The 23,796-nt window shown below is 44.8% G+C and overlaps 2 protein-coding genes across 10 annotated transcripts in view; both read right to left on the reverse strand.

Annotated features, from left to right (window-relative positions):
• The window catches only part of Bcas3 (BCAS3 microtubule associated cell migration factor), a 451,135-nt gene extending 436,496 nt beyond the window's left edge, over positions 1-14,639 (reverse strand). For 8 of the 9 annotated variants that reach the window (XM_032912992.1, XM_032912993.1, XM_032912987.1 and 5 more), the window contains exons 1-4: positions 14,545-14,639; positions 12,656-12,743; positions 7,200-7,254; positions 4,005-4,080 (exon numbers count right to left, since the gene is read on the reverse strand). In XM_032912992.1, coding sequence (XP_032768883.1) covers positions 4,005-4,080; positions 7,200-7,254; positions 12,656-12,738 — 214 coding nt within the window. In that variant the 5' untranslated portion in view covers positions 12,739-12,743; positions 14,545-14,639. Of the gene's footprint in view, positions 1-4,004; positions 4,081-7,199; positions 7,255-12,655; positions 12,744-12,964; positions 13,073-14,544 lie in introns of those variants that run through there. The other variant, XM_032912990.1, reaches the window with a different exon arrangement.
• Positions 14,640-20,017: 5,378 nt separating this feature from the next.
• The window catches only part of Ppm1d (protein phosphatase, Mg2+/Mn2+ dependent 1D), a 35,434-nt gene continuing 31,655 nt past the window's right edge, over positions 20,018-23,796 (reverse strand). The window contains exon 6 of the mRNA XM_032912382.1: positions 20,018-21,462. Coding sequence (XP_032768273.1) covers positions 20,905-21,462 — 558 coding nt within the window. The 3' untranslated portion in view covers positions 20,018-20,904. The remainder of the gene's footprint in view (positions 21,463-23,796) is intronic.

Consider the following 23,796-nt stretch of genomic DNA (forward strand, 5'->3'; position numbering starts at 1 on the left):
GATTCCTTATTAAAGAAAGAAATGCAAGCCAGGCCTAGTGAGGCAATCCTGGAGCCCCACCATTCTGGGGGCTAAGGACATGGTGAACTGGTAGCTGAGAAATTCAAAGCCCCCTTGGGGTCGTATTCAGTTCCCAGGCCAAAGTACATTATTTTGACTCTGTCCCCATTTGGGGAGGGGCCGATGAGGTGGCTAGGGAGAAGAGCACTCGCTGCGAAGCCTTTAGACCTGGGTTTGACCAATATGGTGGAAGTTGTTCTCTGACCTTACTGTCCATACAACTCTGAAAGGATCAACCACTGTGTAGCTTGTGACTTTAGATCCTTCTAGTCTGTGTCCTGATCTCTTGAACATTTTCTACTTTATGATGGAGAAATACATCCAACTGAAATCTTCAATTATATCTTCTTCAATATCAGTAAAAACAAGACAAGAATACTAGGAAAGAGTACAGTAGGCCATCATAACAAAGAGAAATGAGAACTACAGGGTCCTTCCAAAACCTCGGATCAGGGCAGTAACTCAGTGGCACAGGACCTGTCTAGCTTTAAGATTCTGAGTCCAAAGTCCAGGACTGAAAAAGGTGAAAAGAAAAATAAGGCAGAAAACATGTATAATTCGCCACTGGCCTGGAGCCAGCACTGCTTTTCCTAACTACATGTATTTAGTTACTGGAGGGCGGTATGGTGTGTGGTGGTCAGAGAAAATGCTGACAGTCCTACCGTGTGGGTTCCAGGAATAAAATTCAGGTTGTCAGTTTTGACCTGTCAGTAACAACTGTTTTAATTAAAAATAAAGGGGGAGGGGGGGCAGTGCCAGACAGAAGGCTGGTTCCGCTGTTAGGAGCAATGACTGCTCTTCTAGAGGACCTGAGATCACTTCCCACATGACAGCACCCACATGGCAGCTCACAACCTTTTCTCACTCTAGACCAGGGCATCCGATGCCCTCTTCTGGCCACTTGGCCTTGCACACTAGTGCTGCAGGGACAGAGAATCAGGCAAACACTCATACACATAAAATATAAATCTTTTTTAAAAAGCGAAAAAGAGGACAATTCAAAATCCTCACACAGGACCTGCACAGACATTTCTTTCTCTAAAGACGTCCATTAGACACCTCTTTTGATGTAGACAAGCTCAGCGCCAAACCTATGATGTCTGTGTGCGTGTGTCACAGCTTCGCAGCCTGAGGTGTTAAGGCAAAATCAGAACAATCTGGTAGAATTTCATGGGTAGATTCATTCTTAAAACTGAGCACATTCCCTTCTTTTCTTCCACTGGGAGGAGACAGGGCCCTGAGAGCCACTACACTACCCTCCCTCTGACAGATCACGAGGGTCACTTTAACTCCAGTCCTGCAGAACTCCACAGGGGTCAGTGTACCATGAAGCTACTGTGTGACTCACAGGCTGAGGTGAGCAGTGTGGATATGGAGACAAAGGGTGACTCACACCTCAGGCAGAAAGAGAAAGACTGGGGCAGTATGGCACAAGATTCCATCAGACTACCCAGACCAGCACACAATTGTAAACAGCTACACTTTTTATTTCAGGAATCCTCCATTGAATACTTTTAAACCTTGGCAGACTTAAGGTAGCTGAAACGTTAGAGAGCAATGCCAAACATAAGGAAAGGAGCAGTGCATACAAGTAAGCAGTATGGACGCTGTGTTATTCACAAAGGAAGCAAATCAAATAAAACAGTACACGTGAGAGAGGCTGGCACTGGCTGCTCTTCCAGAGGACCCGGGTTCAATTCCTAGCACCCAATGACAGCTCACAACTGTCTGTTTCAGGGGATCTGACACCCTCATACACACATACAAGAACAACAGTGTATATAAAATAAACATGTGGGATGTACTGATATCTGAGGAGATGGAGGTACAGGGTAGTTGCACACCAGACTACGCCTCTCTTGCTTATGACCTGGAATTTCAATCACCAACATCAAGAAAATACCCTTTGCACTACAGTGGGACCATGAAAAGTAGTGTGGCACTGGCCACTGAGCTAAGGCTAAAAGCCCCAGAGACCCTAAAGGGATGGCAGAAGCTTTGCCCATTCCTGGGCACCAGGCTCCTGTCACTAGCCACACAGCCCCCCATAGATTTGTGGCCAGGACACGACCTCTGGTAGGCTCAAGACAGATCTCCATTTTAATGAGGTACCTAAAGGCCTGGAGTCAACAAGCCTTCCTTCTCAGACATTCCTCCCTGCAAAAGGTATTTAATCTCGGGCCCACCCTGAGAAGTGCAGTATAGTTTTATACATCTACTTTCTGTCCTGACAATAAATGCCTTAAAACCACGGACTGCCTCTTTTCATCATGGTAAAGATGGCCTTCACCCACAGAGTCACCATCTAGTCTCCAGTAGAAGGTCTCTCTGAGCTCCCAGCCATGACTGCCATCAAGCTCAAGCCTTCCACCATCAAGCCAAGGACTCTCCCCAAGGGATCAGCTGGAGCTCCTCCCTTCACCTTCCAGCCCCAGGCTAGATCCAGCCTGTAGGCCCCCACTCCATTCTCAGCTCTTCCAGGGCTTCCAGTGGCGACTGGATGTCCAAGAGCCTGAGAACCAGATGGCTGGCTGCTGCAGGCTTGGGGACCCACAACCATACACACTGCCATTAGAAACCTATTATACGGGGTTGGGGATTTAGCTCAGTGGTACAGCGCTTGCCTAGGAAGCGCAAGGCCCTGGGTTCGGTCCCCAGCTCCAAAAAAAAAAAAAAAAAAAAACCAAAAAAAAAAAAAGAAAGAAAGAAAGAAACCTATTATACTGGACAGGCACTATAGCATAGTGGTTTCTTCAAGAATTAACATTGAAATTATCACATGAACAGCAATTTCCCTTCTATGTATGTAGAAGCCAAACAGAAGCAGTCTTTAGACAGTCACCAATGGCTAGTCACATAATTAAAAGCTGGGGGAAGCCTTGTGGAACAAACCTACATTACTAGCTGCTCCAGAGGCTGAGGAAGGATGACTGTAGCAGGTTAAAAGCCAGCCTGAACTACAATGTGAGTTCAGGCAAAAGGGCTGAGGATGTATCTCAATTGTTTAATGCTTAGCTGGCACACATGGGGGTAAAAGAATCAAAAGTTCAAGGTCATAAACTACTTTTCTCCAGTTTCAGGATAGCCTGGGCCACATATTTAATCCCTTAGAGCACATATTTAATCCCTGTACTAAAGAGGTACAGTTAGGTGTGAAACTCTGTGACTTACTGGCTAGACTACTCACCTAACTCAGGTTTCTGAGGAGGCTGGGGAAAGAGACTTGTTTGTTTGGGGCCAGGAGTCTACGCTTATCCTGAGCAACCCCAGTTGGTGGTGGCATGCACATAATGGGCTATTAGTCAACCTTTAAAAAGCAACAAGGATATTCTGTCATCTGTTCCACTGGATAAAAGGTGAACATGGAACCATTTCTAGACGATGCCTACATCAGTCAGTCATAGAGTAGAAGCACTGGAGAGATGGGCTGCTCTTTCAGAAAACCAAGTTCTCATTCCCAGCATCCACTTGGTAGCTGACAACATCTGTCACTCCACTTAGAAGGCTCTTCTAGCCTCCGTGGTGCATGGCATTAAATGTAGGCAAAACACCCACACAGAATAACTTTCCTTAAAGAAGAAAATGGGATGGCGATTAGAAGGGCTGGGTGTGAGATCCAGAACACACTTTACGGAATCTAGTTTATTCCCAAGATGAAAATGCCCTGCAGACCGATGATCAAAGACCGCAATGGTTATACACTATAGCAGGTTTGGTTTCCAGACAGGTCTTGTTATGTGCTCCAGACTCCCCTCCAGCTGGGGATCCTCTGCCTCAGCCTTGTGAGCCCTGAGATTACAAGTATGTGCTGTCATTCCCAACCAAAGATGAAAGAATTTAGTATAACAAAATAGTGGGACTGAACTTGGGGTTCCCTGTCTAAAATCAGCTCAGCCCAAGAAGAGCATTTAAAACACACATCGCCGCAGAAAGGTCAGTCATACCATTCAGATCTGCATTCTCAAACCGGACCCAAACTATCTTCTCCTTTTCTTCCGTTAGGGGTGTCCCACTGTAAGCCTGCAGATTAAACAGAAATGTTTTCATTAAAGTACGGTATGGCTCTAATACCACAGAAGTTCAAAACAAAAGATGACACCAACTTCTACCCCTCTCTGTCCCTCCCTGCTGGTGACCAGCACATTCTGGAATGTCATTACTCCAAAAAATGCATGTCGGGGAATACTATCAGTCAAAGGCAAGTTTTTAACCTCCACAGACTCACAGATACCTAAATACAATGATCACGATAAGCCATCCGCGGCCATCTCTACTCACCAATAAGGTGTGCAGAGTAACCAAGCTCTACCCAACACCTACACTTCTCAAGAATGTGGCTTTCTAATCAGTTATCTGGCTTCCACACCCAAAGTCTCAGTTAATTCATGCAAGCCTGCAAGAGTCAGGAAGATAAGCATTCACAGATAAAGAATGATGCCAGCACCATCAGTGAAAAAGAGAACCCATCTCTCCACGTAAAGCACACTTTCATCTAAAGTTCTCAGGATGGGGGTGTAGCTCAGTTGGCACTCATCTCTCTTCCTGGGCTTGATTCCTGGTGCTACATAAAACAAGGGTTGGAAGGGAAGAGACAGGAGGATCAAGAAGTTCAAGATTGGGCTGGAGAGATGGCTCAGTGGTTAAGAGCACTGACTGCTCTTCCAGAGGTCCTGAGTTCAAACCCCAGCAACCACATGGTGGCTCACAACCATCTGTAATGAGATCTGATGCCCTCTTCTGGTGTGTCTGAAGACAGCTACAGTGTACTCATATATAATAAATAAATCTTTAAAAGAAGTTCAAGATTATGGGCTGCATAGGAACTGTCTCAAAACACTCACATGCACGGACACACAAGAGTGTAAGATTATATAGAGGAGCAGTGGTCCAAGCTATGAAATCCAAAACTGCAAATGAGACTGAGAGGGAAGGTGCCAGCCCAGGCAACCTACAATTCCATCTCAAAGGTGGGCCGTGGGGAGGTACTAACTCAGTAGAAAACCTGCCTATGATGAAGAACACTCCAAGTTAGAACCCCAGTACGAGAAAATAAACTGTGTGTATGTGGCTGTGTGCTCGTCCTCCTCAGGAGCCACGTTATCTGCTTTTAGACACAGGGCCTCTCCCGAAACTGGAGCTCAACAATTAGGGAAGGCTGGGCCATCAAACCCTTGATATCCTCTGTCTTCCCTTCCCCATGCTGGGAAAGTGCTCGCCACCATGCCTGTCTTTCTAACGTGGGTCCTGGGGCCAAACTCAGGTTCTCCTGCTTGCCTGACAAGCACTTAACCAAATGAGCTCTCCCCCGAGATGAGCTTCAGAGTGCAGGCCGGATCAAACTGGAAAGCCTCTTGCCTCAGCCTCCCAGTGATGGGATCCCAGGCACAGCTGTGGTGGTCATCCAGACACACTAGGAGAGGGCGCCTCAGCTGAGCAACTGCCCTATGAGACTGCCCTGTGGGCAGGTCTGCAAAGCATCTTCCTGACTGCTAAGTGATGTGAGAGGGTCAGCCCACTGTGAGCACGTGGGACGGGACTGTGGAAGAAAGCTAGCTGAATGAAGCCTGGAAGCAAACCAGCGAGCAGCCTTCCTCCACAGCTGCTGCCTCCAGTTTCCTGCCTTGGCTTCCCTCAGTGATAGACTTCAACCTGCAAATCAAAAACCCCTTCCTCCCCAACTTGCTTTTGGTCCGTGCTCTACCACAGTGACAGAAAGCACAGTAGGACACCAGTTTTTAGCTGAGGGGAGGGATGTGGCTCAGGAAGAAAATGACTTCTCTGCGTAAGGCCTAGTATAATCCTAGCACCGAGACACCAGAACTAAGCAAGGGTGTGGTGGCTCACGGTTGTTCTAGGACTCTGGAAGCTTTGAGACGGACTGAGAATTCGGAGCCACTCTGGGACACAGCAACATCCAGGCCTGGTGGTGCAGACCTGTAAACCCAGCTTCTTACAAGGCTGAGGCAAATAGCCTAGTTTAAGGCTACAGAATAGGTTCACTGCAAGTGTGAACAACTATCTCAAATAAAGTAAAAGAGGCCAGGGCCAGGGTCAGTGGACAAACAAGCCTGCAGCAGACACCTGACAGTCGAGTCAAAGCTACTGCTCACTGACATCTGGCTACAATTTCACACTGACGCACAAAAGTCAAAGTTTAGCACATCTCTGTGCTGCATTTAAAATAAATATTCCTAACTGAAATGAGCAGATCAAAGGGCACAGCAAAGGGTTCCTTCTAGTAAGCAACACTATCAGTTCAGCACAACTCTGTGAGTGGTGACAACGAAGCCAGTATCTAGTAACACGCTCGCCCTCTGTGCAGGGACTCTGCCTTTCCTCCCAGTACTCTGAAGATGGAAACAGGTGGATCTCTGTGAATTCGAGACCAACCTGGTCTACAGAGTGAGACCCTTTCTCAAAATAAATAAATTTTAAAATGTCACCAAAAGAGAAATTACAGTGTTCAAGGGACAATAAGATTATTCACTTGGATCCTTGGGACACACTGCTGAAAGTAGAAAAAAAGAACCTCCTAAAAGTTGTTCTCTGACCTCCCTGCATGTCCAAACATAAACACACAATAAATACACGAAAGAAAATTGTGTTGTTCAGATCCTGTAACCAAGCCTCTGTCTGGGAGGCTAAGTGGGGAAGGGCTGAGAATTTGAAGCCAGCCTGGAATACAAAGACTCTATGTGAAAAACATTAGAGGGAGAGAAAAGGAGGGGCAGGGAGAAGGAAAGAAGGGAGAAATGAAGCAGAAGTGGGGAGAGAGGAGAAAGAGGACTCTCCTGATTAGGCTCATCTCAAGTGCTGCAGCCACTTAAGTAAAAACCATAAACCTACATCTCTGGCTCTGGATCCTCGGTCTCCTGAGGCTCCCTCCAAGAGAAACGACTTAATATTTGTTTCACTTTATTTCATTCTCTATGTACCTAGCTTCCTTTAAACCTCACATGAGCCAACAGTGAATACAATGAGCTGCTGTACAAACAAGGACAGTGAGTTGGAAGAAGGGTGCAATAGCTTGCCCAGGGCCAGTAACACACCCTCTAATGTGTCACCAAGTGTCACTAAGGTACCCTCAGCCTGAAACACCCCTACTATCTCTAATTCCTACCCAAATTCACCATGCTTACCTGTGGCACGACATCCTGCAGAAAAGTCACAACGCTTTCCATGTAGGACTGCTCCCTGGCAAAGGACAGACAAAAACTGTCAGAGAGAGAGGCATAATCTACAAAGTCTAATAAATTCACTAACACAGTAAAATGACAGGGAAGATGAAGAGAGAATCTTATGTATTGGCTGGGAGGCAGAACCAAGCATAACTTCAACAGGAGAAAAAAAAAAAGCAGGCTGGCTCTCACCTTCTTAGCTGCTCACCCCTCGTCTCATTCATGAGTCTGTACACACCATTCTGTTGTGATTTCTACATAAAGCACCTCTTCCTAAAGGCTTGAACCCAGGGAACTGTGGAGGACCCCCTGCAACAGACCTAACTAAGAAGGCAGGGCTGGATGATCACTCCCTAGCCAGGCAGAGTAAACTGTTACTGGGAACTCAGAATTTCCTGACCTCTCTTTTTTTTTTTTTTTTTTTTTTTTCTTTTTTTTCGGAGCTGGGGACCAAACCCAGGGCCTTGCGCTTGCTAGGCAAGCGCTCTACCACTGAGCTAAATCCCCAACCCCCCTGACCTCTCTTTAAACTGGCTATGAACCTTGTCCCTTACCTCTGTGTGGCAACGTGAATGCACTTTTCTGTAGATGCAGACAAATATCTGTCATCTTATAGCAGCTGAGGAGATGGCTTACTGTGCTTGGGCCTGTTCAATCCCCAGAACCCACGTTTAAAAAAAAAAAAAAAAAAAAAAAGTTGGCAAGGTGGTGCAGACTGGAAAGGAGAGACAGGAGGGTCCCTGAAGCTCCCTCATCAGCCTCCCTGCAGCCCACCCAGCTAGTCCAGGAGAGTATAACCATCTCAAAAAGAGGGCACTACAAAAGGGCAGGCAGTGTGACGACATGTGCTGTAACCCCAGCACTTGGAAAGCTGACATGGAAGGATCAAGAGTTCCACACTAGCCTGGCCTATATAACTAAACCTTGTACCAAAAACCAAAACAATCAGAGATGGTAACATATGCTGTTAATCCCAGTCCTGGGGAGGCAGAAGCAGAGGCAGATCTCTGTGAGTTCAAGGTAGCCTGGCCTATATAGTGAGCCCCAGGACAGCCAGGGTTATGGAGAAAGACCCTTTCTCAAAAAAAAAAAAAAAAAAAAGCATAAAATTAAGTTGTTATAAAAGGGAGAAAAGGGAGATGGGGAAGCAGCTCGATGGTAGAGCTCTTCCTTCTCTTCCTTAGCATGTATAAAGCCTTAGGGTTAACGTCCAGCATGGAAGGAAGGGAGGGGCGGAGGGAAGAAGGGAAGGAGGGAAGGAGGAAGGGAGGATATAAATAAAAATAATAATGTTGGGCTGGAGAGATGACCCAGTGGTTAAGAGCACTGACTGCTCTTCCAGAGGTCCTGAGTTCAATTCCCAGCAACCACATGGTGGCTCACAACCATCTGTAATGGGATCTGATGCCCTCTTTTGGTGTGTCTGAAGACAGCTACAATGTATTCATAAATAAATCTTAAAGAAATAATTAAGTGTTAAGGACATTAAACGATAATGTTTTGTTTTCGTTTTTGCAGTCCTAAGGATGGAACCAGAGCCTTACACAGCTAGGAAAATGGCCTATCACAAAATGAAAGCCCCAGCTTTGAAGACACGTCAAATAGTAAGTATATGGATGTAAGTAAGGAGAGAAAAATGACTTCTTCAAAATACTAAATATTTCTGCAAGATGTGCGTAATGGCTTATGCCATAATCTCAGCACTTAGGGAGGCCATTAGTTTTGCAGGCCTATTTCAGCTACATAGTGAGATCTTGTTTCAAAGAACCAAATTTAAAGAAAAAAATGGGGCTAGAGAGATAACTCAAAGGTTAAGAGCTCTGGCTGTTCTTCCAGGACCCACACAGCAGATCATAGCCGTCTGTAACTCCAGCTCCAAGGGATCCTACATCCTCATACAGACATACACACAGGCAAAGCACCAATGCATGCGGAATAAAAATAGGTTATAAGTGTTTAAATGTCAGGCATGTGGGCTAGCTGTTAGAGTTTGGCTGGCTCGCACCATGTCCTGGGTTCCACCCCCAGCACTGTGGAAAGCTGGCACGGCGATGCGCACTTGTTATGTCAGCACTCAGGTAGAAGGAGGGGATCAGAAGTTCAGGAAGGCCAACCTGAGCTGAGGCACTACCTCAGAAAAGAAAAAATTAAGAATTTTCCTAAACCCTTCAAAACTCAAAACAAAATGCCTTAGAGACCTAGTAGGCCAAGAAAAAACAAAATCGATCACTGAGCCACCTCTACCAGACTCATTCCTCATCACCTCCCTCCCGTCCTCAGTCACAGGCAGCTCCATTTCCTAAGACTCACCACCCTCTGCCCCATCAGGATCTTACACCGCCCTCCATCCTCCGCTCTGCTCCTTCTCTTCTAACACCCCTTCCTTCCACCCACGTTTCCAGCTTCTGTGTGGCTTCCTCAGGACACCCTTGTACATACATCCCTTCCACCCTTTACCAAGGCTCAGACAGCACCCCTGTCTAGTTCCCCAAGTAGAATACAGGCCCCCTAAGGGAAGTAACCCATCTCTCACATTTACCTTTTACATCAGAACCTGTTAACTAGTACAAGTGAGAAGTTGGTGTTCAAGCATTATTTGTCAAAAGGATGCCAGATGCTGTACCCAAGATTATTTTTCCTCACCCTAAAAACATTTATGTAACAATACTCACTCACTATGGTGTACACCCCATGGTGGGGTTGCAGAGACTACTACATGGGAATACGAGGCGCTGAAGACCCACTAACTGACTCCATCCCAGCTCCCATCCTGGCTATTCCCGATGACAAGTTAATTCCTCTCTGCTTTGTTTCCCTCACCTATAAAAGAAGATAAAAACAGTAGCCTAACTCACAGCTAATAACATGTTTTAACTTGATGCCACAGCAAATATCACAAAGAGACTCAACTCGAGAAAATACAGAAGGGGAATGGCAGCACTGGGATATCACTGTGTATATAGACATTCTAGTCTGCAAAGACTGTCCTTTGTAATGGGCTAAATTCCAAAGGAAACCATCTAAACCATTATTCCCTCCAGGCAATTTTTTGAGGCAGCATCTAGCTGCATAAGCCAGACTGGCCTAGAACCCTCTCTCTCTCTCTTGTCCAATAGCCCTCAAATGCAGTATACAGCCTCCCAAGTACTAGGATTACAGGTCTGAGTCACTGTCCCTCGCTTGCTAAGAGAATTTTAAAACACATAAGATGTGGCCTGCATTTGTGGCCCCAGCACTATGAACGCAGAACACAGGTGAGTACTGTGAGTTTGCAGAGTGTGGACTACACACTAAAACAGCTAAAAAATAAAGCCAGATGAGCATAATGGCCCACCTTTAATCCCAGCATCCAGCAGGCAGAGGCCGGGTGGGTCACTGCCAGCATGGTCTACATGGGTCTAGGGCAGTCAGAGCTACATAGGGAGACCCTGTCTTGAAAAACACAAGATGAACAAATAACAAAAGTCAGACAGCGTAGCACATGCCTGTAATCCCAGCATCTGGGAGGCTAGGCCAGGAGTGCTAATGGTTCAAGGACAGCCTGGGCTCAAAAGTCAGTGTCAGCCAGGGCCACACAGAAAAATTCCTTCTCAAGAACTTTAAAACAGGGGCTGGGGAGATGGCTCAGCGGTTAAGAGCACTGACTGCTCTTCTAGAGGTCCTGAGTTCAATTCCCAGCAATCACATGATGGCTCCCAACCCTCTGTAATAGAATCTGATCTAAAAACAGCTACAGTGTACTCGTATAAATATAATAAATAAATCTTTAAATTTAAAAAAGAACTTAGGGGTTGGGGATTTAGCTCAGTGGTAGAGCGCTTGCCTAGCAAGCGCAAGGCCCTGGGTTCGGTCCCCAGCTCCGAAAAAAAAAAGAAAATAAATAAATAAATAAATAAGAAATTAAGACGGTTGGGTATGGCGGTGCGTGTCTTTAATCCCAGCGATCGGAGGTAGAGGTTGGTGAACCTCTGAGAGGCCAGCTTGGTCAATATATACTGTGTTCCGAGCCAGCCGGGGCTACATAGAAAGAACCTGTCTCCAGAACAAAACACAAAGCTGGGGATGGGGATTGGCAGCACAGGCTTGGAATCTCGGCTCTGAGAAATGGAGGCAGAACAGTTCTGCTATAGAACAGGTGTTAAAGCAAACTGTCTCAAAATCCAAGAAAAGGCAGTGTGCCTATTCCCTATGTCTGTTCTATTGTCTTTGCCAAAAAAGCACCAGAGTCCAAGCATCCAAAGTCTAGCCTTCAAAGATAAACTCAAAATGTTAAACCTTCTTTTAAAATTTTTACTGTTTTTTATTTGTTTATTTACTGGTGCATGGGGGGAGGGGCCATGTATATGGAGGTCAGAGGACAGAGTTGATCCCCTCCTCCTATCATGTGGGTCCCAGGGATCCAAGTCAGGTCCTCAGGCTCATGGCAATCTCTCACCACAAGCTATCTCAACAACCCCCAAAATGTCACCTTCTTGTGATGCCTCACTACCACTAAAACATCCTCTCTAAATACACATGCTGGTTGGCTGGCATTTCTCTTTCGTACGGATTACAATAATTTCAAGTATATATTTCTTTAAACCATGATGGTTCATAAAGTCCAAAAAAGTATGGCTGTACTGTCATAAAATACATAAAATACAGAAATGCCCTCTTCTTAAGATTTATATTGAGACCGGGAGATCCTTTTACGACACAGTTAAGTAATCATATACATAAGTACAAATGTATAAATATAACTCAACACACAACAAACATCTAACTTCCTGTTGTGTTGTAGGTGTCTGTGTCTGTCTCTGGTACTAGAGATGGAACCCAGGATTTGAACACTCAAACTCTGACTCAAACTCCCAATTCCTATTTCCTTCTATTTCAGATACTGATCAAGACCATCTCAACTAACTGAATGATCCACTAACTCGTGGAACTGTAAGTTTTTAACTCTTTTAGACTTTACCTTTTTGGTGATGCTAGGAACCACACTCAGTGCCTCCCCACAAGTTAGGCAAGTGCTCTAGCACTGAGATGCACCCCAAGTCCTCACACAGTCACCCCCATGTATAGATGTAGGTCAAATACATCAGCTTAACCCTCCAATTGTTTATTTGCCCTTGACAGTGACATTCATTTCACCTGCATAGCCAAAAAGTAAAAAATGTTTATAGAAGCAAGCACTATCCAATGGATGTTCTGGAAGTTTTGGAGGAGGGGCTGTTTGTTTTCAGACAGGGTTTCTCTGTGTAGCTCTGGCTGTCCTGGGACTTGTTCTGTAGACCAAGCGGGCCTCAAACTCAGAGATCTTCCTGCTTCTGCCTCGCAATTGCTGGGATTAAAGGCCTGAACTACCACCACCACCCAGCTCAAACAGATATTCTGAGTGGGAATTGTTTTCTAGAATACTGTTTTCTTCCGCTTACGTGACGGCCTGAGGGCGGACCACAACTCCACCAGTGCAGCGACTGGGTCTTCTAGGAGAATCTGTAGCCATGGTTTCATTCATAAGACCTGTTTCCAGAATAGAAGAAAAAAAAACCCACCATTAGTGTCAGGAAGGAGCGTTTCATGCGTATTCACTAAATATCCCTTTCCCAAACCATGGATTTTCCCAGAAACTCACTATTTAGCTCCAGCTGGCCTAGAACTCCTAGAGACCTGAGTGCCAGACTGATTATAGGTGTGTACCGCCACACCCAGGAAATTTCTTTTCTTTTAAGATAGGGTCTTACCCTGTAACTGAGGCTGGCCTTGAACTGCCTAACATCTGAAAGTGAGAACAGTTCACTCTTTTGCTGAATCTTTCTTCCTATAATTTAAAACTAGAAAAATAAGAGGAGGATTAAATGGGAACTAGGTAACACAGGGTCACTTAGAAAAACAAATATGAAGCTCACTGTGACATAACATACCAGCAATCCCAGTACCCAGGAGGGTGAAGCAAGGGAACTGCCATGAGTTCAAGGGCAATGTGAGCCTGAGACTCTTAGTATTACCTTAAAAAATAAATGATGATGATGATGATAGGAGGAGGAGGAGGAAGAGGAGGGAGAGGAAGAGAAGGAGGGAGAGGAGGAGGAGGGAGAGGGAGGAGGAGGAGGAGGAAGAGGAGAAGAGGAGGAGGAGGAGGAAGGAGGAAGAGGGAGAGAGGAGGAGGAGGGAGAGAGGAGAGGGAGGAGGAGGAGGAGGAGGAGGAGGAAGAGGAGGAGGGGAGGAAGGGAGGAGGAGGAGGAGGAGGAGGAGGAGGAGGAGGAGGAGGAGGAGGAGGAGGAGGAGGAGGAGGAAGAAGAAGAAGAAGAAGAAGAAGAAGAAGAAGAAGAAGAAGAAGAAGAAGAAGAAGAAGAAGAAGAAGAAGAAGAAGAAGAAGAAGAAGAAGAACAACAGCAGCAGCTAGCCACAGGTGGTGATGCATATGAACGCCTGAGAGGAGGCAGGAGGATCAGGCACTCAAAGCCAACCTTAAGGGCGCAGTCACCAATGTAAAGGCCAGATGGCCCATGTGAGCCTGAAAACAAACAACAATGATACCACTCTACCTTCAGATAAATCTGTTAATGACAATTAGTAAAACTGTGTGGCCGCATTTAAATAATATTTTACCTCCAGCTACTGTAACGTAATCACCAGCGTGTAAACAAATACAGAATATAAACTCATAAGATATAAGGAGTCCCTGGCTTTTTCCATGGTCCAAGTAAGTCCTGATCCTTGATTATCTAATGAGCTTCTGAATCACAGAGGAGGTTTGGAGAATACAGTCTACTCGACTAAGGTTAAAGAGGCACTGACAATAGGACCAAGGATTTCTTACAAGGTTCAGGAAAGCCCCATAGCCTAAAAGCAGCACTTTTAAGAAGGGTTCACAGTGCCACCTCACATGAAAACTCCCAAACTGATGATCCCCACATTCCTACACAACCCAAACACCCCTGTCCCAACTAGTCCAACTACCCCATTCTTAGACAGTACCTTCCACCAGACCCCCTGGTTGCTCTAATCTTCATTCCACCCTCTATTACCCGAACCAGTCTCCCCACCTCTGTCCTTTAAAGGCCTTGTCACCTGAGAACAGCTCCTCGAAAGCCCCTCGGGCCCCACTCTCCCCCAAAGTCACGAGAACAACACTCCACACTTCACCTCCAAAGCCCTACCACCACTGCCCCCGGCCGCCCTCTGGCCTCTTGCCCAGCTCTCCTCCAGTTTCAGCACCTTTCCCTGTCAATTGGGGCTGGTCAAGCCCTGTTCCCTTATGCTGCTTGCCCCTCTCCTTCTCCAAACCTCCCCCAAGCCAAAGACCCGCCAGCCCTCTCACCGGCCGCTCCGCCGGTAAACGCTGTTCTCCAGCTCCAGGCTCACTGTTTGGAGTCTCCCTCGTGATTGACGGCTACCACTTCCTACCACACCTCGGCGGAACCACCACGTCAGCCAATCCCAGGAGCAAACTGGCCCCGGCGCGGCACCGCCCTTGGAGGTCAGCTTCGCCAACCAGCATGTAGAAAAGAGGCGGACCCGCCTTCAGAATCCATCCAATCCGCTGGGGCTGGAGGGAAAACACAACAGTATGGAAGTTCGGGTGAAGCGGTGGGTCAGGTTCGGTTGTGAATACAGGCAGTAGGGGAGAAAAGGCAGGCGTGTCTACGGGCCTGGAAGAAGCACCCTGGTGGATTTTCTGTTTTAAGAGAACCCAACATGCACCAAACATCTGCGGACCTCAGCCAGGACGCTCCAGCGAGGAGCCCGAAGCCAGGCACACTGGTGTGTTTACATCGAATTCTCGCGACAGCTGATTCGAAGCTAAAAGCACGTGGACGTGGCAGCTGCCAATCACTTTTACCAGACCACTCAGACTGCCCAAGCCCGCCCTCCGCCCCGCCCACGACATTGTGTTTACCTTCCGGGAGTCTAGGTTGGCAGTCCGTGTTCAGTCCTGCTGCCAAGTACGTGTTTATCTAAATAAGGGGCCTGTAAGAAATCTTGTTGGGGTCCTTAATGGTTACTGTTGTAGGAATGGATGTTCATGAACATCTGGAAATAGAGAGGCCTCAGACTTTGAAGGGAACTTGTTGGGCAATACAGGGATCCATAATTCTAAGACTCTATCTGAGGCTTTGCACGATGGCATGGGGAAGATCTTAAGAGGCCCTGGAGTCTGTCTCCTCTAGTCATAGACTAGAGCTCTTGCTCGAGAAACCTACACGCACACTCCCAGCTTTACCTTATCTTTCCCCTGAGCATCTATTAACCCTGTGCCTAAATCTCTTTTTATGGTATTCCGGTAGGCCAACACTGGTCTATATAGCAAGTTCTAAGACAGCCCAGTGCCAGCAAGTTTGAGAACATTAATCCTCCCTAAATAAATCTTTATAATAAAGTATGATCTTAAAAATCATAAATGAGCCTAGAATTTAGACATGATGTTCCTGCCTAGATGTGGAATAGGCAGCTAGGTATGACCAACAAGGAATAAGTAAAAGGACATTTGCCTATCATACAGGTTAGTGTCAAGAATTGGGACAGGAGGTCATGGCCAAGGCCAAAAAAGTCATTTCTATGGCCATATATGTCTTAGTTAGGGTTACAATTTCTGTGATGAAACATCAAGACCAAAAGGAACTCTGAAGTCGACTGAGGGAAGCCAAGGCAGAAACTCAAACCAAGCAGAAACCTTGAGGCAGGAGCTGGTATAAAGGCCTTGAAAAAAGACTGTTTACTACTCATGGCTTGCTCAGCCTGCTCTTTTGTAGACCCCAGGAGCACCAGTCCAGAAATGGCACCACCCACAGTGGGCTAGGTCCTCATCCCCTTCAATCACTAATTAAAATGCCCAACAGGCTTGCCTAATATCTAGATCTTATCTTGTGGAAGCATTTTCTCAACTCAGGTTCCATATCTCAAATGACCACATCATTCCCCTAAATGACAAGGGACCTTTTTTCCTTATTGAGCTCTTCAGAGCTTAGATAAAAAAGACGAGGGAATGGATGAGAATGTTTATGAATGAGATTACTTCTGTCTCCAACATGCGATGTGGATGTGGATCCAAAGGAGGCATACAGCCCAGTGGCTATGAGCATCCCCCTGATTTAAATGTCTTAGTTGACCACAATAGTAGCAGGAAAGGATTTTTTTCCCTTTTCTGTTCTCTCAGACTCAGCAAATTGTCTCTGGATGGGGTTCTAGGGTTTCCTGAGAGAGAGTCAGAAAGGGGTAGTCATTGTAGCTGTGTGATGAAATGGAACTGCTTGTCCTCTAGTTTAACCCTCTGGGATCTCAAAACCTCCTCTCAGTGTCTATGAGGTGGTTCAGCAGGTAAAGGTCCTTGCTGCCAAGCCTAACTACATGAGTTCAATACCCAGGACTTACATGGAAAAAGAAAAGTTGTCCTCTGACCCCACTCCCAAACATGTAACATAGCACCCCACCCCACACCCACAAATACATGGTGATTTAAAAAAAATTAAAGGCCTCCTCTTTGTTGTTACCAGTAGTAGTAGTATATACTATAGTAGTAGTATATACTACTGCTCTATAAGGTCTTAGTATATACATAAGTAGATATAAAGGAAATAGGTAATCATGTGCTTGCAGCAGACATGAGGTAAGGGACATGAACCTAGGTGGTGCCGGGGTTCCCAATAGCCACCCTGCAAAGGAAACTCTTTAACAAATGAAGGTTGTGTCATTTTTAGTTATTCCCAGGTCTGTTGTTCCAAAGTTCTTCAGGGGAATGTGATTATGTGTGTGGGTGGACAGGGAGAGTGCTGGGGAAAGATCAATACCCTAAGCTGGAAACAGAGTTACAGGCTAGAGAAGGCTAAGTGGTGGAGAGTCTAGGTGTTGAACCGTGGGCTATGCAGGTTGGAAGCCAGCCTGGGCTACATGAGACTCAATCTGATTAAACAAAGGTCATAGCTTAATATTGGTGACTCACACGTGTAAGCCCAGCACATAGGAGGTCTGAGTGAATCTGATGTCACCGTCAGATCCTCAGTGAATTTAAAGCCAGCTTGTGCTATCTGGTGAGACACTAGCTCAAAAAATAAGAGAAAGGGGAAAGGAGAATGAGAAGAGACACTCCTGACCCATTTGATTTGGTATTTGCTTTCAACACCAGTTTGAGGTAACGTTGATGAACAGTAGATTCATCCCCATTCGCGTTGTCCTGTGATAGACAGCACATGACATTGGTTGGTCCCAGTTAGCCCGGTGACCTCACTAAAGGTATGAGGATGAACTTGAACTCCTGACCTTAATCTCACTCCCCAAGATTCCGAGACTATAGGTAAGCATTACACCACATCAAGATACTCCCTTCATAACCATGACTATGGTGTTCATTTTCAGTGGAAGAAAATTGTTGTGATTGTTACTAAGCATTATTTTAATAAATTACTCGCTGAGCACATGTAAGATTTATTACTATTATATTACCTTTCAAATGACTACAAATCAAAACCCTAAAGTTCCCACCTGTTGAGGTAGTGCATGCCTATAACCTAGCACTCCAGAGGCTGAAGCAGGTTGGTAGCAAGTCCAAGGTGAGCCTGGCCTACATACTAAGTCTGTCTCAAAGAACAAAATAAGAAAATGAATTAAAGGCTGGTGAAAATTTTAAAACAAAAACATATCAAAGAAAAGTGAAAGGAAATTAAAACGTAAGAATGTGGTGTTAGTTCGCAAGGTCAGAGGTCCTGCACCTCACCTGGGCAGCACAGTGAAGCTAGCCCTGATGGTGAAGGCAACGGTGAGCCAGCCTTCTCATGAGGGCGTGAGGGCGTGAGAACGTGAGGGCTGACCCTGCCTCCTACATAGCTCACTCTGGTGGTATAGATAAGAGAAATCCCACACACCAATCACCTCAGCTACTACCCAGACCCAGATCCAGAGCTCTGAATTGGCCCACCCCAAAATCCCAACAATCTGCAAACATTTGAGACGTGTAAAAGGGCCAGTCCTGCTGATCCAAAGCTGCAGGATATCCATGGCACAGACACAGGGCAACAACAGGATAACCAGGAGGCCCAATGAGAATCCAATATTGATGGTGTCACAGAAGCCAGAGATTTCAAACCAGACCAATGACTCGTTGCAATGAACATTTGCAAGTGAAGATGTGGACAGAGCGGTATACTGTGGGACACACTGAGACACACTATAGCTTCCATGATGAGATGGTTTCTGTTTGGGGGGGGTTGATTTTTTTATTTGTGGGGGAAATTGCAAGTTAGAAGAGCGAACATGAGGGGGCTGGGAGATGAGCCAGACTGGGCCGCGAGATGTGCAACTCATAAAGAATCAAGAAAATGTTTGAAAAGGGGGGGGGTGCGCTAGGAAAAGTTAATAGCTGAAAGATACCTAAATTTGGTAAAAAATACAAACCTACAGACCCAAGGTCAAACAACCAAAAGAATTTAACTCAGGAACCATTCAGGACCTGGTAGTGGCAGATATGAGGAGGTAACAGCTGAAAGACAGACCTAAAATTGCAGGGTATATTTTTTGAAGACATGTCAATGAAACCAACTAATTTATACAATTAGCATATTTAGTAATTACCAAGAGAGACCTATAATCCCCTTTATAAGAGCATTCCGAAAGCCATCCTAGTGGGTCCACCTAGGTTTCAGTATTTCAACAGTGCCATCCAAAGAGAGACAGAATTCAAAAGTAGTAGGCAACATAGCATATCCAAGCCAGTGTTTGTTTTTCTAGTGTTACGGATCAAATGCAAGGTCTTATGGCTAGACATAGCTCTGAAGTTAAGAACACTGGCTGGTATTCCTGAGGTACTTTTTTTTTTTTTTTTCCTTTTCTTTTTTTCGGAGCTGGGGACCAAAACCAGGGCCTTGCAGTTGCTAGGCAAGCCCTCTACCCCTGGCCCCAAACCCCCCCCCCCCCCCTTTTTTTTTTTTTTTTTTTTTTGATTTCCAGCACCTACTTACTGGTTCACAACTTGCCTTTAAATCCAGTTCAAGAGATCTGACACCCTCTTAGGCCCCCACAGGCACTAAGCATATGCGTGCTGCACATACTGCCGTGCAGGCAAACTAATCGTACACATACTAATGAAGTTCTCTTCCCCACCCCACTCCACCAGAGCTGAGGACCAAACCCAGGGCCATAAGCACTTTACCCCCAAACTAAATCCCCAACCCCTAATAATTTTTTTTTAAATGCAGGGCTTTGCACCTGTTAAGCAAACAATCACATAAACCCTCACACTAAACCCCGAGTCCTTTTATCTCTCCTGGCCCTCATTTGTCTCCCTGGTTTTGTTTTATACACTACTATTTTCAGACTCGGTCTCATGATTCTCAGGTTGACCTAAAACTTTGTAACTGAGGATGACTTTGAATCTCTGATCCTCCTGCCTCTAGTTTTTGCAGTGCTGGGATCTAGCCTAGGGCTTCCTGTGTGTGAAGCAAGCACTCACCCAACTCAAGCACATCCAAAGCCCTCAATGAGGTTTCTTGTTCCAAATTAAGGGCTTAAGATAAGATGTTCCTTCAGAGCACAGTTGTACACATACCACAGTTATAGACTCTTAGAGCTCAGTACTTCCCTTGAGCTTTTATTCTATTACCAAAGAAAGGAGACACAGCTTTACTGAACACTTAGAACCTGTAACTGAAGCATGTTGTTAGACATTTTAGTTCATGTCTGTGTTCTGTATTAATAAAAAATGAGTACTGTATGTATTTCAAGTCAAGAAAGCACAGGTATAGCTCGTATCTGACTGTTGGTACCTACTGTGAAGAGTCACCAACAAAACGCCAGCAACGTACGGGCAACAGTTCACTGATTTATTGGACAGACATACTCATAACCAATGAAAGCCTGGATGATAGAAAATAATTTAGGAAATGTTGGGTATTAGCAGCACCATCTGTTATTGAAATAGCAAGAAAAACTTCACGTATTTTAAGCAAACACTAGAAGAGAGTAACTATATGGCCTAATGCCACTGGTCTGGGACAGACAGTGGTGTGTTAGGCAAACACACCGCCATCTGTGCCAGAGATTTCAGTAAGCACACCAGATGTACTGTTCTAGAAGAATGCTACTGAAGTTACAAGATACTGCATAGTGTAAGTGGGACAAGGAGACTAAAATCAGCTACATTAGCACAGCTCAATATTTTTCCTATGACAGGTTTACTTCTGAATTATGAAATGTGAAAAAAATGTAATTTTAAAAAGACACTGATGGTCCCTAGGAAACATTAAGTGGAGCACAGAGCACTATGAAAATACTTCACTTTTCCAGTTTGCTTAGTAATTTTCTTTAAAAAGTCACGTGTTCTTCACAAGGGGTGTATACAAGTGTGTAATAAGCATTTTAAAAACTTTAAAGACATTTTTAAAATCGTAAAGATTCTTCTGACCTTTCTTCAACATTAGCCCTGTTGTCACAATTACTGTGTGTCAGAATAAGAGACTAAACTTGTGTGAAGGATACAAATGTACACACATTTTACAGCAACTTATTCCCTACATCTACAAAATTCACATTTATAATACAGGCAAGTACAAGGCCAGAATAAAACTGTTAAATTCCAAAAAGTCAAACTGTATACTCTTTATTTTGTCCCCTTAAAAAAAGTTCAACTTCGGCACCAAATGTAAAAAGCCCTCAAGTCATAGGAAGGGAGACCCCACTTCGCAGGCCCACCTCAGCACACACACACTGTTTTCCGGTGCTGATGTAAAAGCGGGTTTCCCATCTTCTTCTGGCCCCGGAGTCTGCGCCTCATGGTCAGTGTGACAGAGTGCCTGCGCTGGGATGCTGTGGGGAGACTCGAAGCTTGGGCCCCGCTATTTCGACTTAAGCCATTTCGTCGATGCTTCTTCATAAGGGGGCCAGAGTTGGATTCTTCTAATGTCCTTTTAAAATTGGCTGGAGGGGTTCTTTCAACTTCTTGAGCTTTCATTTGACCTGGAGTTGACATCTTTAAATTCTTTTGGTCCATGATAGTATTTGTTGAATTGGTTGGCATGAGGCCAACTGACAGAGTATTATTCAAAGAATCATGAATCCTTAAAGTCAGGGCTTTGGGGCAATTTTCTTCAAGTGTCTCTGAGTCTTTTGAGGTCATGACTACAGTCTGGATACTTCCTCGAGCTATCTCAGCTGGGACCTCTAAAAACTTCTCTGAGAAGGCATTACTGCGAACAAGGGCAGGTATATGGTCCTTAGAGTTCAGCCTTGGCCATGGATCTTCTTCCAGTGACTGGGGGGGAAAAGGAAAAATAAATATTTATCCTATGCTCGATAAACTGATACAGACAGTAAGTTCTTTTTTTTTTTTTTTCCTTTTTTTTCTTTTTTTCAGAGCTGGGGACTAAACCCAGGGCCTTGTGCTTACTAGGCAAGCGCTCTACCACTGAGCTAAATCTCCACCCCCAGACAGTAAGTTCTTAAGACATTATTAAGATAGTAAAACCAGCTGGGCAGTGGTAACACACACCTTTAGTTCCAGCACTCAGAAGACAGGCAGGTGGATCTCTGTGAGTTCGAGGCCAGCCTGGTGTACAAAGCAAGTTCTAAGACAGCCAGGGCTACACAGAGAAAACTTATCTCAAAAACAAACAGATGGCAAAAGCAAGGCATGCACTCACTTTCCCTCATCGTAAATTCACTGCACTAAGTTGAGGGTTACAAAGAAAGGAGTCAGTACAAAGGAACCCAGAAGGAACCCATCTAATCACAAGAGATAGCATCATGCACCTAAGGGGAGAAAACCATGTGCTCACAGGTCTTTCTGAATTACAGCTGGGACCAAGTAAAATACTTGAAGGCTTCAAAGCAGACCCCTTAAAACAGCCATAAGCACATACTCTACCAAGACATGCACTCTGTGTCCAGATGCAGAAAAGGGCTAAATTACTGCTTTTGATATTTTAATTTCTTTACCCAAACTCTATATTTTACTTTGTTTGTTTGTTTGATGAGACAGAATTTTTCACTGAAGCCCTGGCTGCCCCAAATCCTGCTTTATCAGGCTGGTTTCAAACTCTTAAGATCTGCCTGCTTCTGTCTCCTAAGTGCTGAAATTAAAGTTATATAAAACCACTGCCAGCAGAAACTCTGTATTTGAATTTTATGTACAGTAATATACTACTGATGAGGGGTTGGGGATTTAGCTCAGTGGTACAGCGCTTGCCTAGGAAGCGCAAGGCCCTGGGTTCGGTCCCCAGCTCCGAAAAAAAGAACAAAAAAAAAAAAAAAAAAAAAAAAATATATATATATATATATATATATATATATATACTACTGATGAACTAGCTCTAATTATTTTACATAAAATCCTTACTTTTTGACACAAGCCCATGACAAACTTAAGCTGACATCCCAACTTTCTGGTAAATCAAATAATGCTTGTTTTCAATTTTAATTATGTGGCATAATGATGACAATTGGGATGAAAAGGAAAAAATTCCTATTGACTGCATTAAGACCTAGAGGCTTATATTACTGTCCTACCATGGCATGTATGTGTGAAAATATGGACACACAAAATAAATGCAATTTAAAATTTTTGTTAACTTCTCAAAAGCTTGTGTGTATATGAGCATGCACACACAGTATGCATATGTAAAGGTCAGGAGGCAAGTTACATGTGATCTCTCCTCATACCCTCAAGACCCCAGCATTGAACTTAGGCGACAAGCACTGTCTTTTTTTTTTTTTTTTTCTTTTTAAAGATTTATTTATTTACTATATATAAGTACACTTTAGCTGTCTTCAGACACCAGAAGAGGGCATCGGATCTCTTTACAGATGGTTGTGAGCCACCATGTGGTTGCTGGGAATTGAACTCATGACCTCTGGAAGAGCAGTCGGGTGCTCTTAACCGCTGAGCCATCTCTCCAGCCCGGCAAGCACTGTCTTGATGCCTCTCAATGGCCTTTTCAGAAAAAAAATTGGGACAGTGTGTCCTGTAACCCAGACTGGCTTTGGACTTGCTTTGTAACCAGGGATGACCGCAGATTTCTGATTCTCCTGCCTCTACTTTACAGTGCTGGATTGCAGAGACCCACTCACCTTATATACTCAATCAAGCCTGGGCCTCATGCTTGCTGGGCGAGCTATCAGCTGAACTCTACATCCCCAGCCCTATAAATGGCTTCTTGACAAAAACTAGTTAAAACTAGCAATCTTAAAACGATAAGTGAAAAATTTCCAGGGTGTTCTTCTAAAAAATCTGTGACTATTATCCATCTAGGAACTATGAAGTACAATATTAAAAGCAATCATATCATAATGGAAAAATAGATAGTAATTCCCCATCCCATGAACATTAGACACCAGATGTCAACTGAAAAGACAGGTCATGAAGGGACCTCAGTAAGCATAGTAATAGAACCCCCTCTTTTTCTGAGACAGAGTCTCACTATGTAGCCTTACAATCATTTCCAACTCTCTGTATTGCCCTTGAACTTGAGAGTCCCACCTCAGCTTCCCAAGTACTAGGATTACGTGTGCACGACACAATGCCAAAAGTGTGTATGTGTGTGTGTGTGTGTACATTCATGTGTGTGAATGCAGGTGCTTGTATGCCACG

Source organism: Rattus rattus, chromosome 9 (genome assembly GCF_011064425.1).
Source record: "Rattus rattus isolate New Zealand chromosome 9, Rrattus_CSIRO_v1, whole genome shotgun sequence".
NCBI lineage: Eukaryota > Metazoa > Chordata > Mammalia > Rodentia > Muridae > Rattus > Rattus rattus.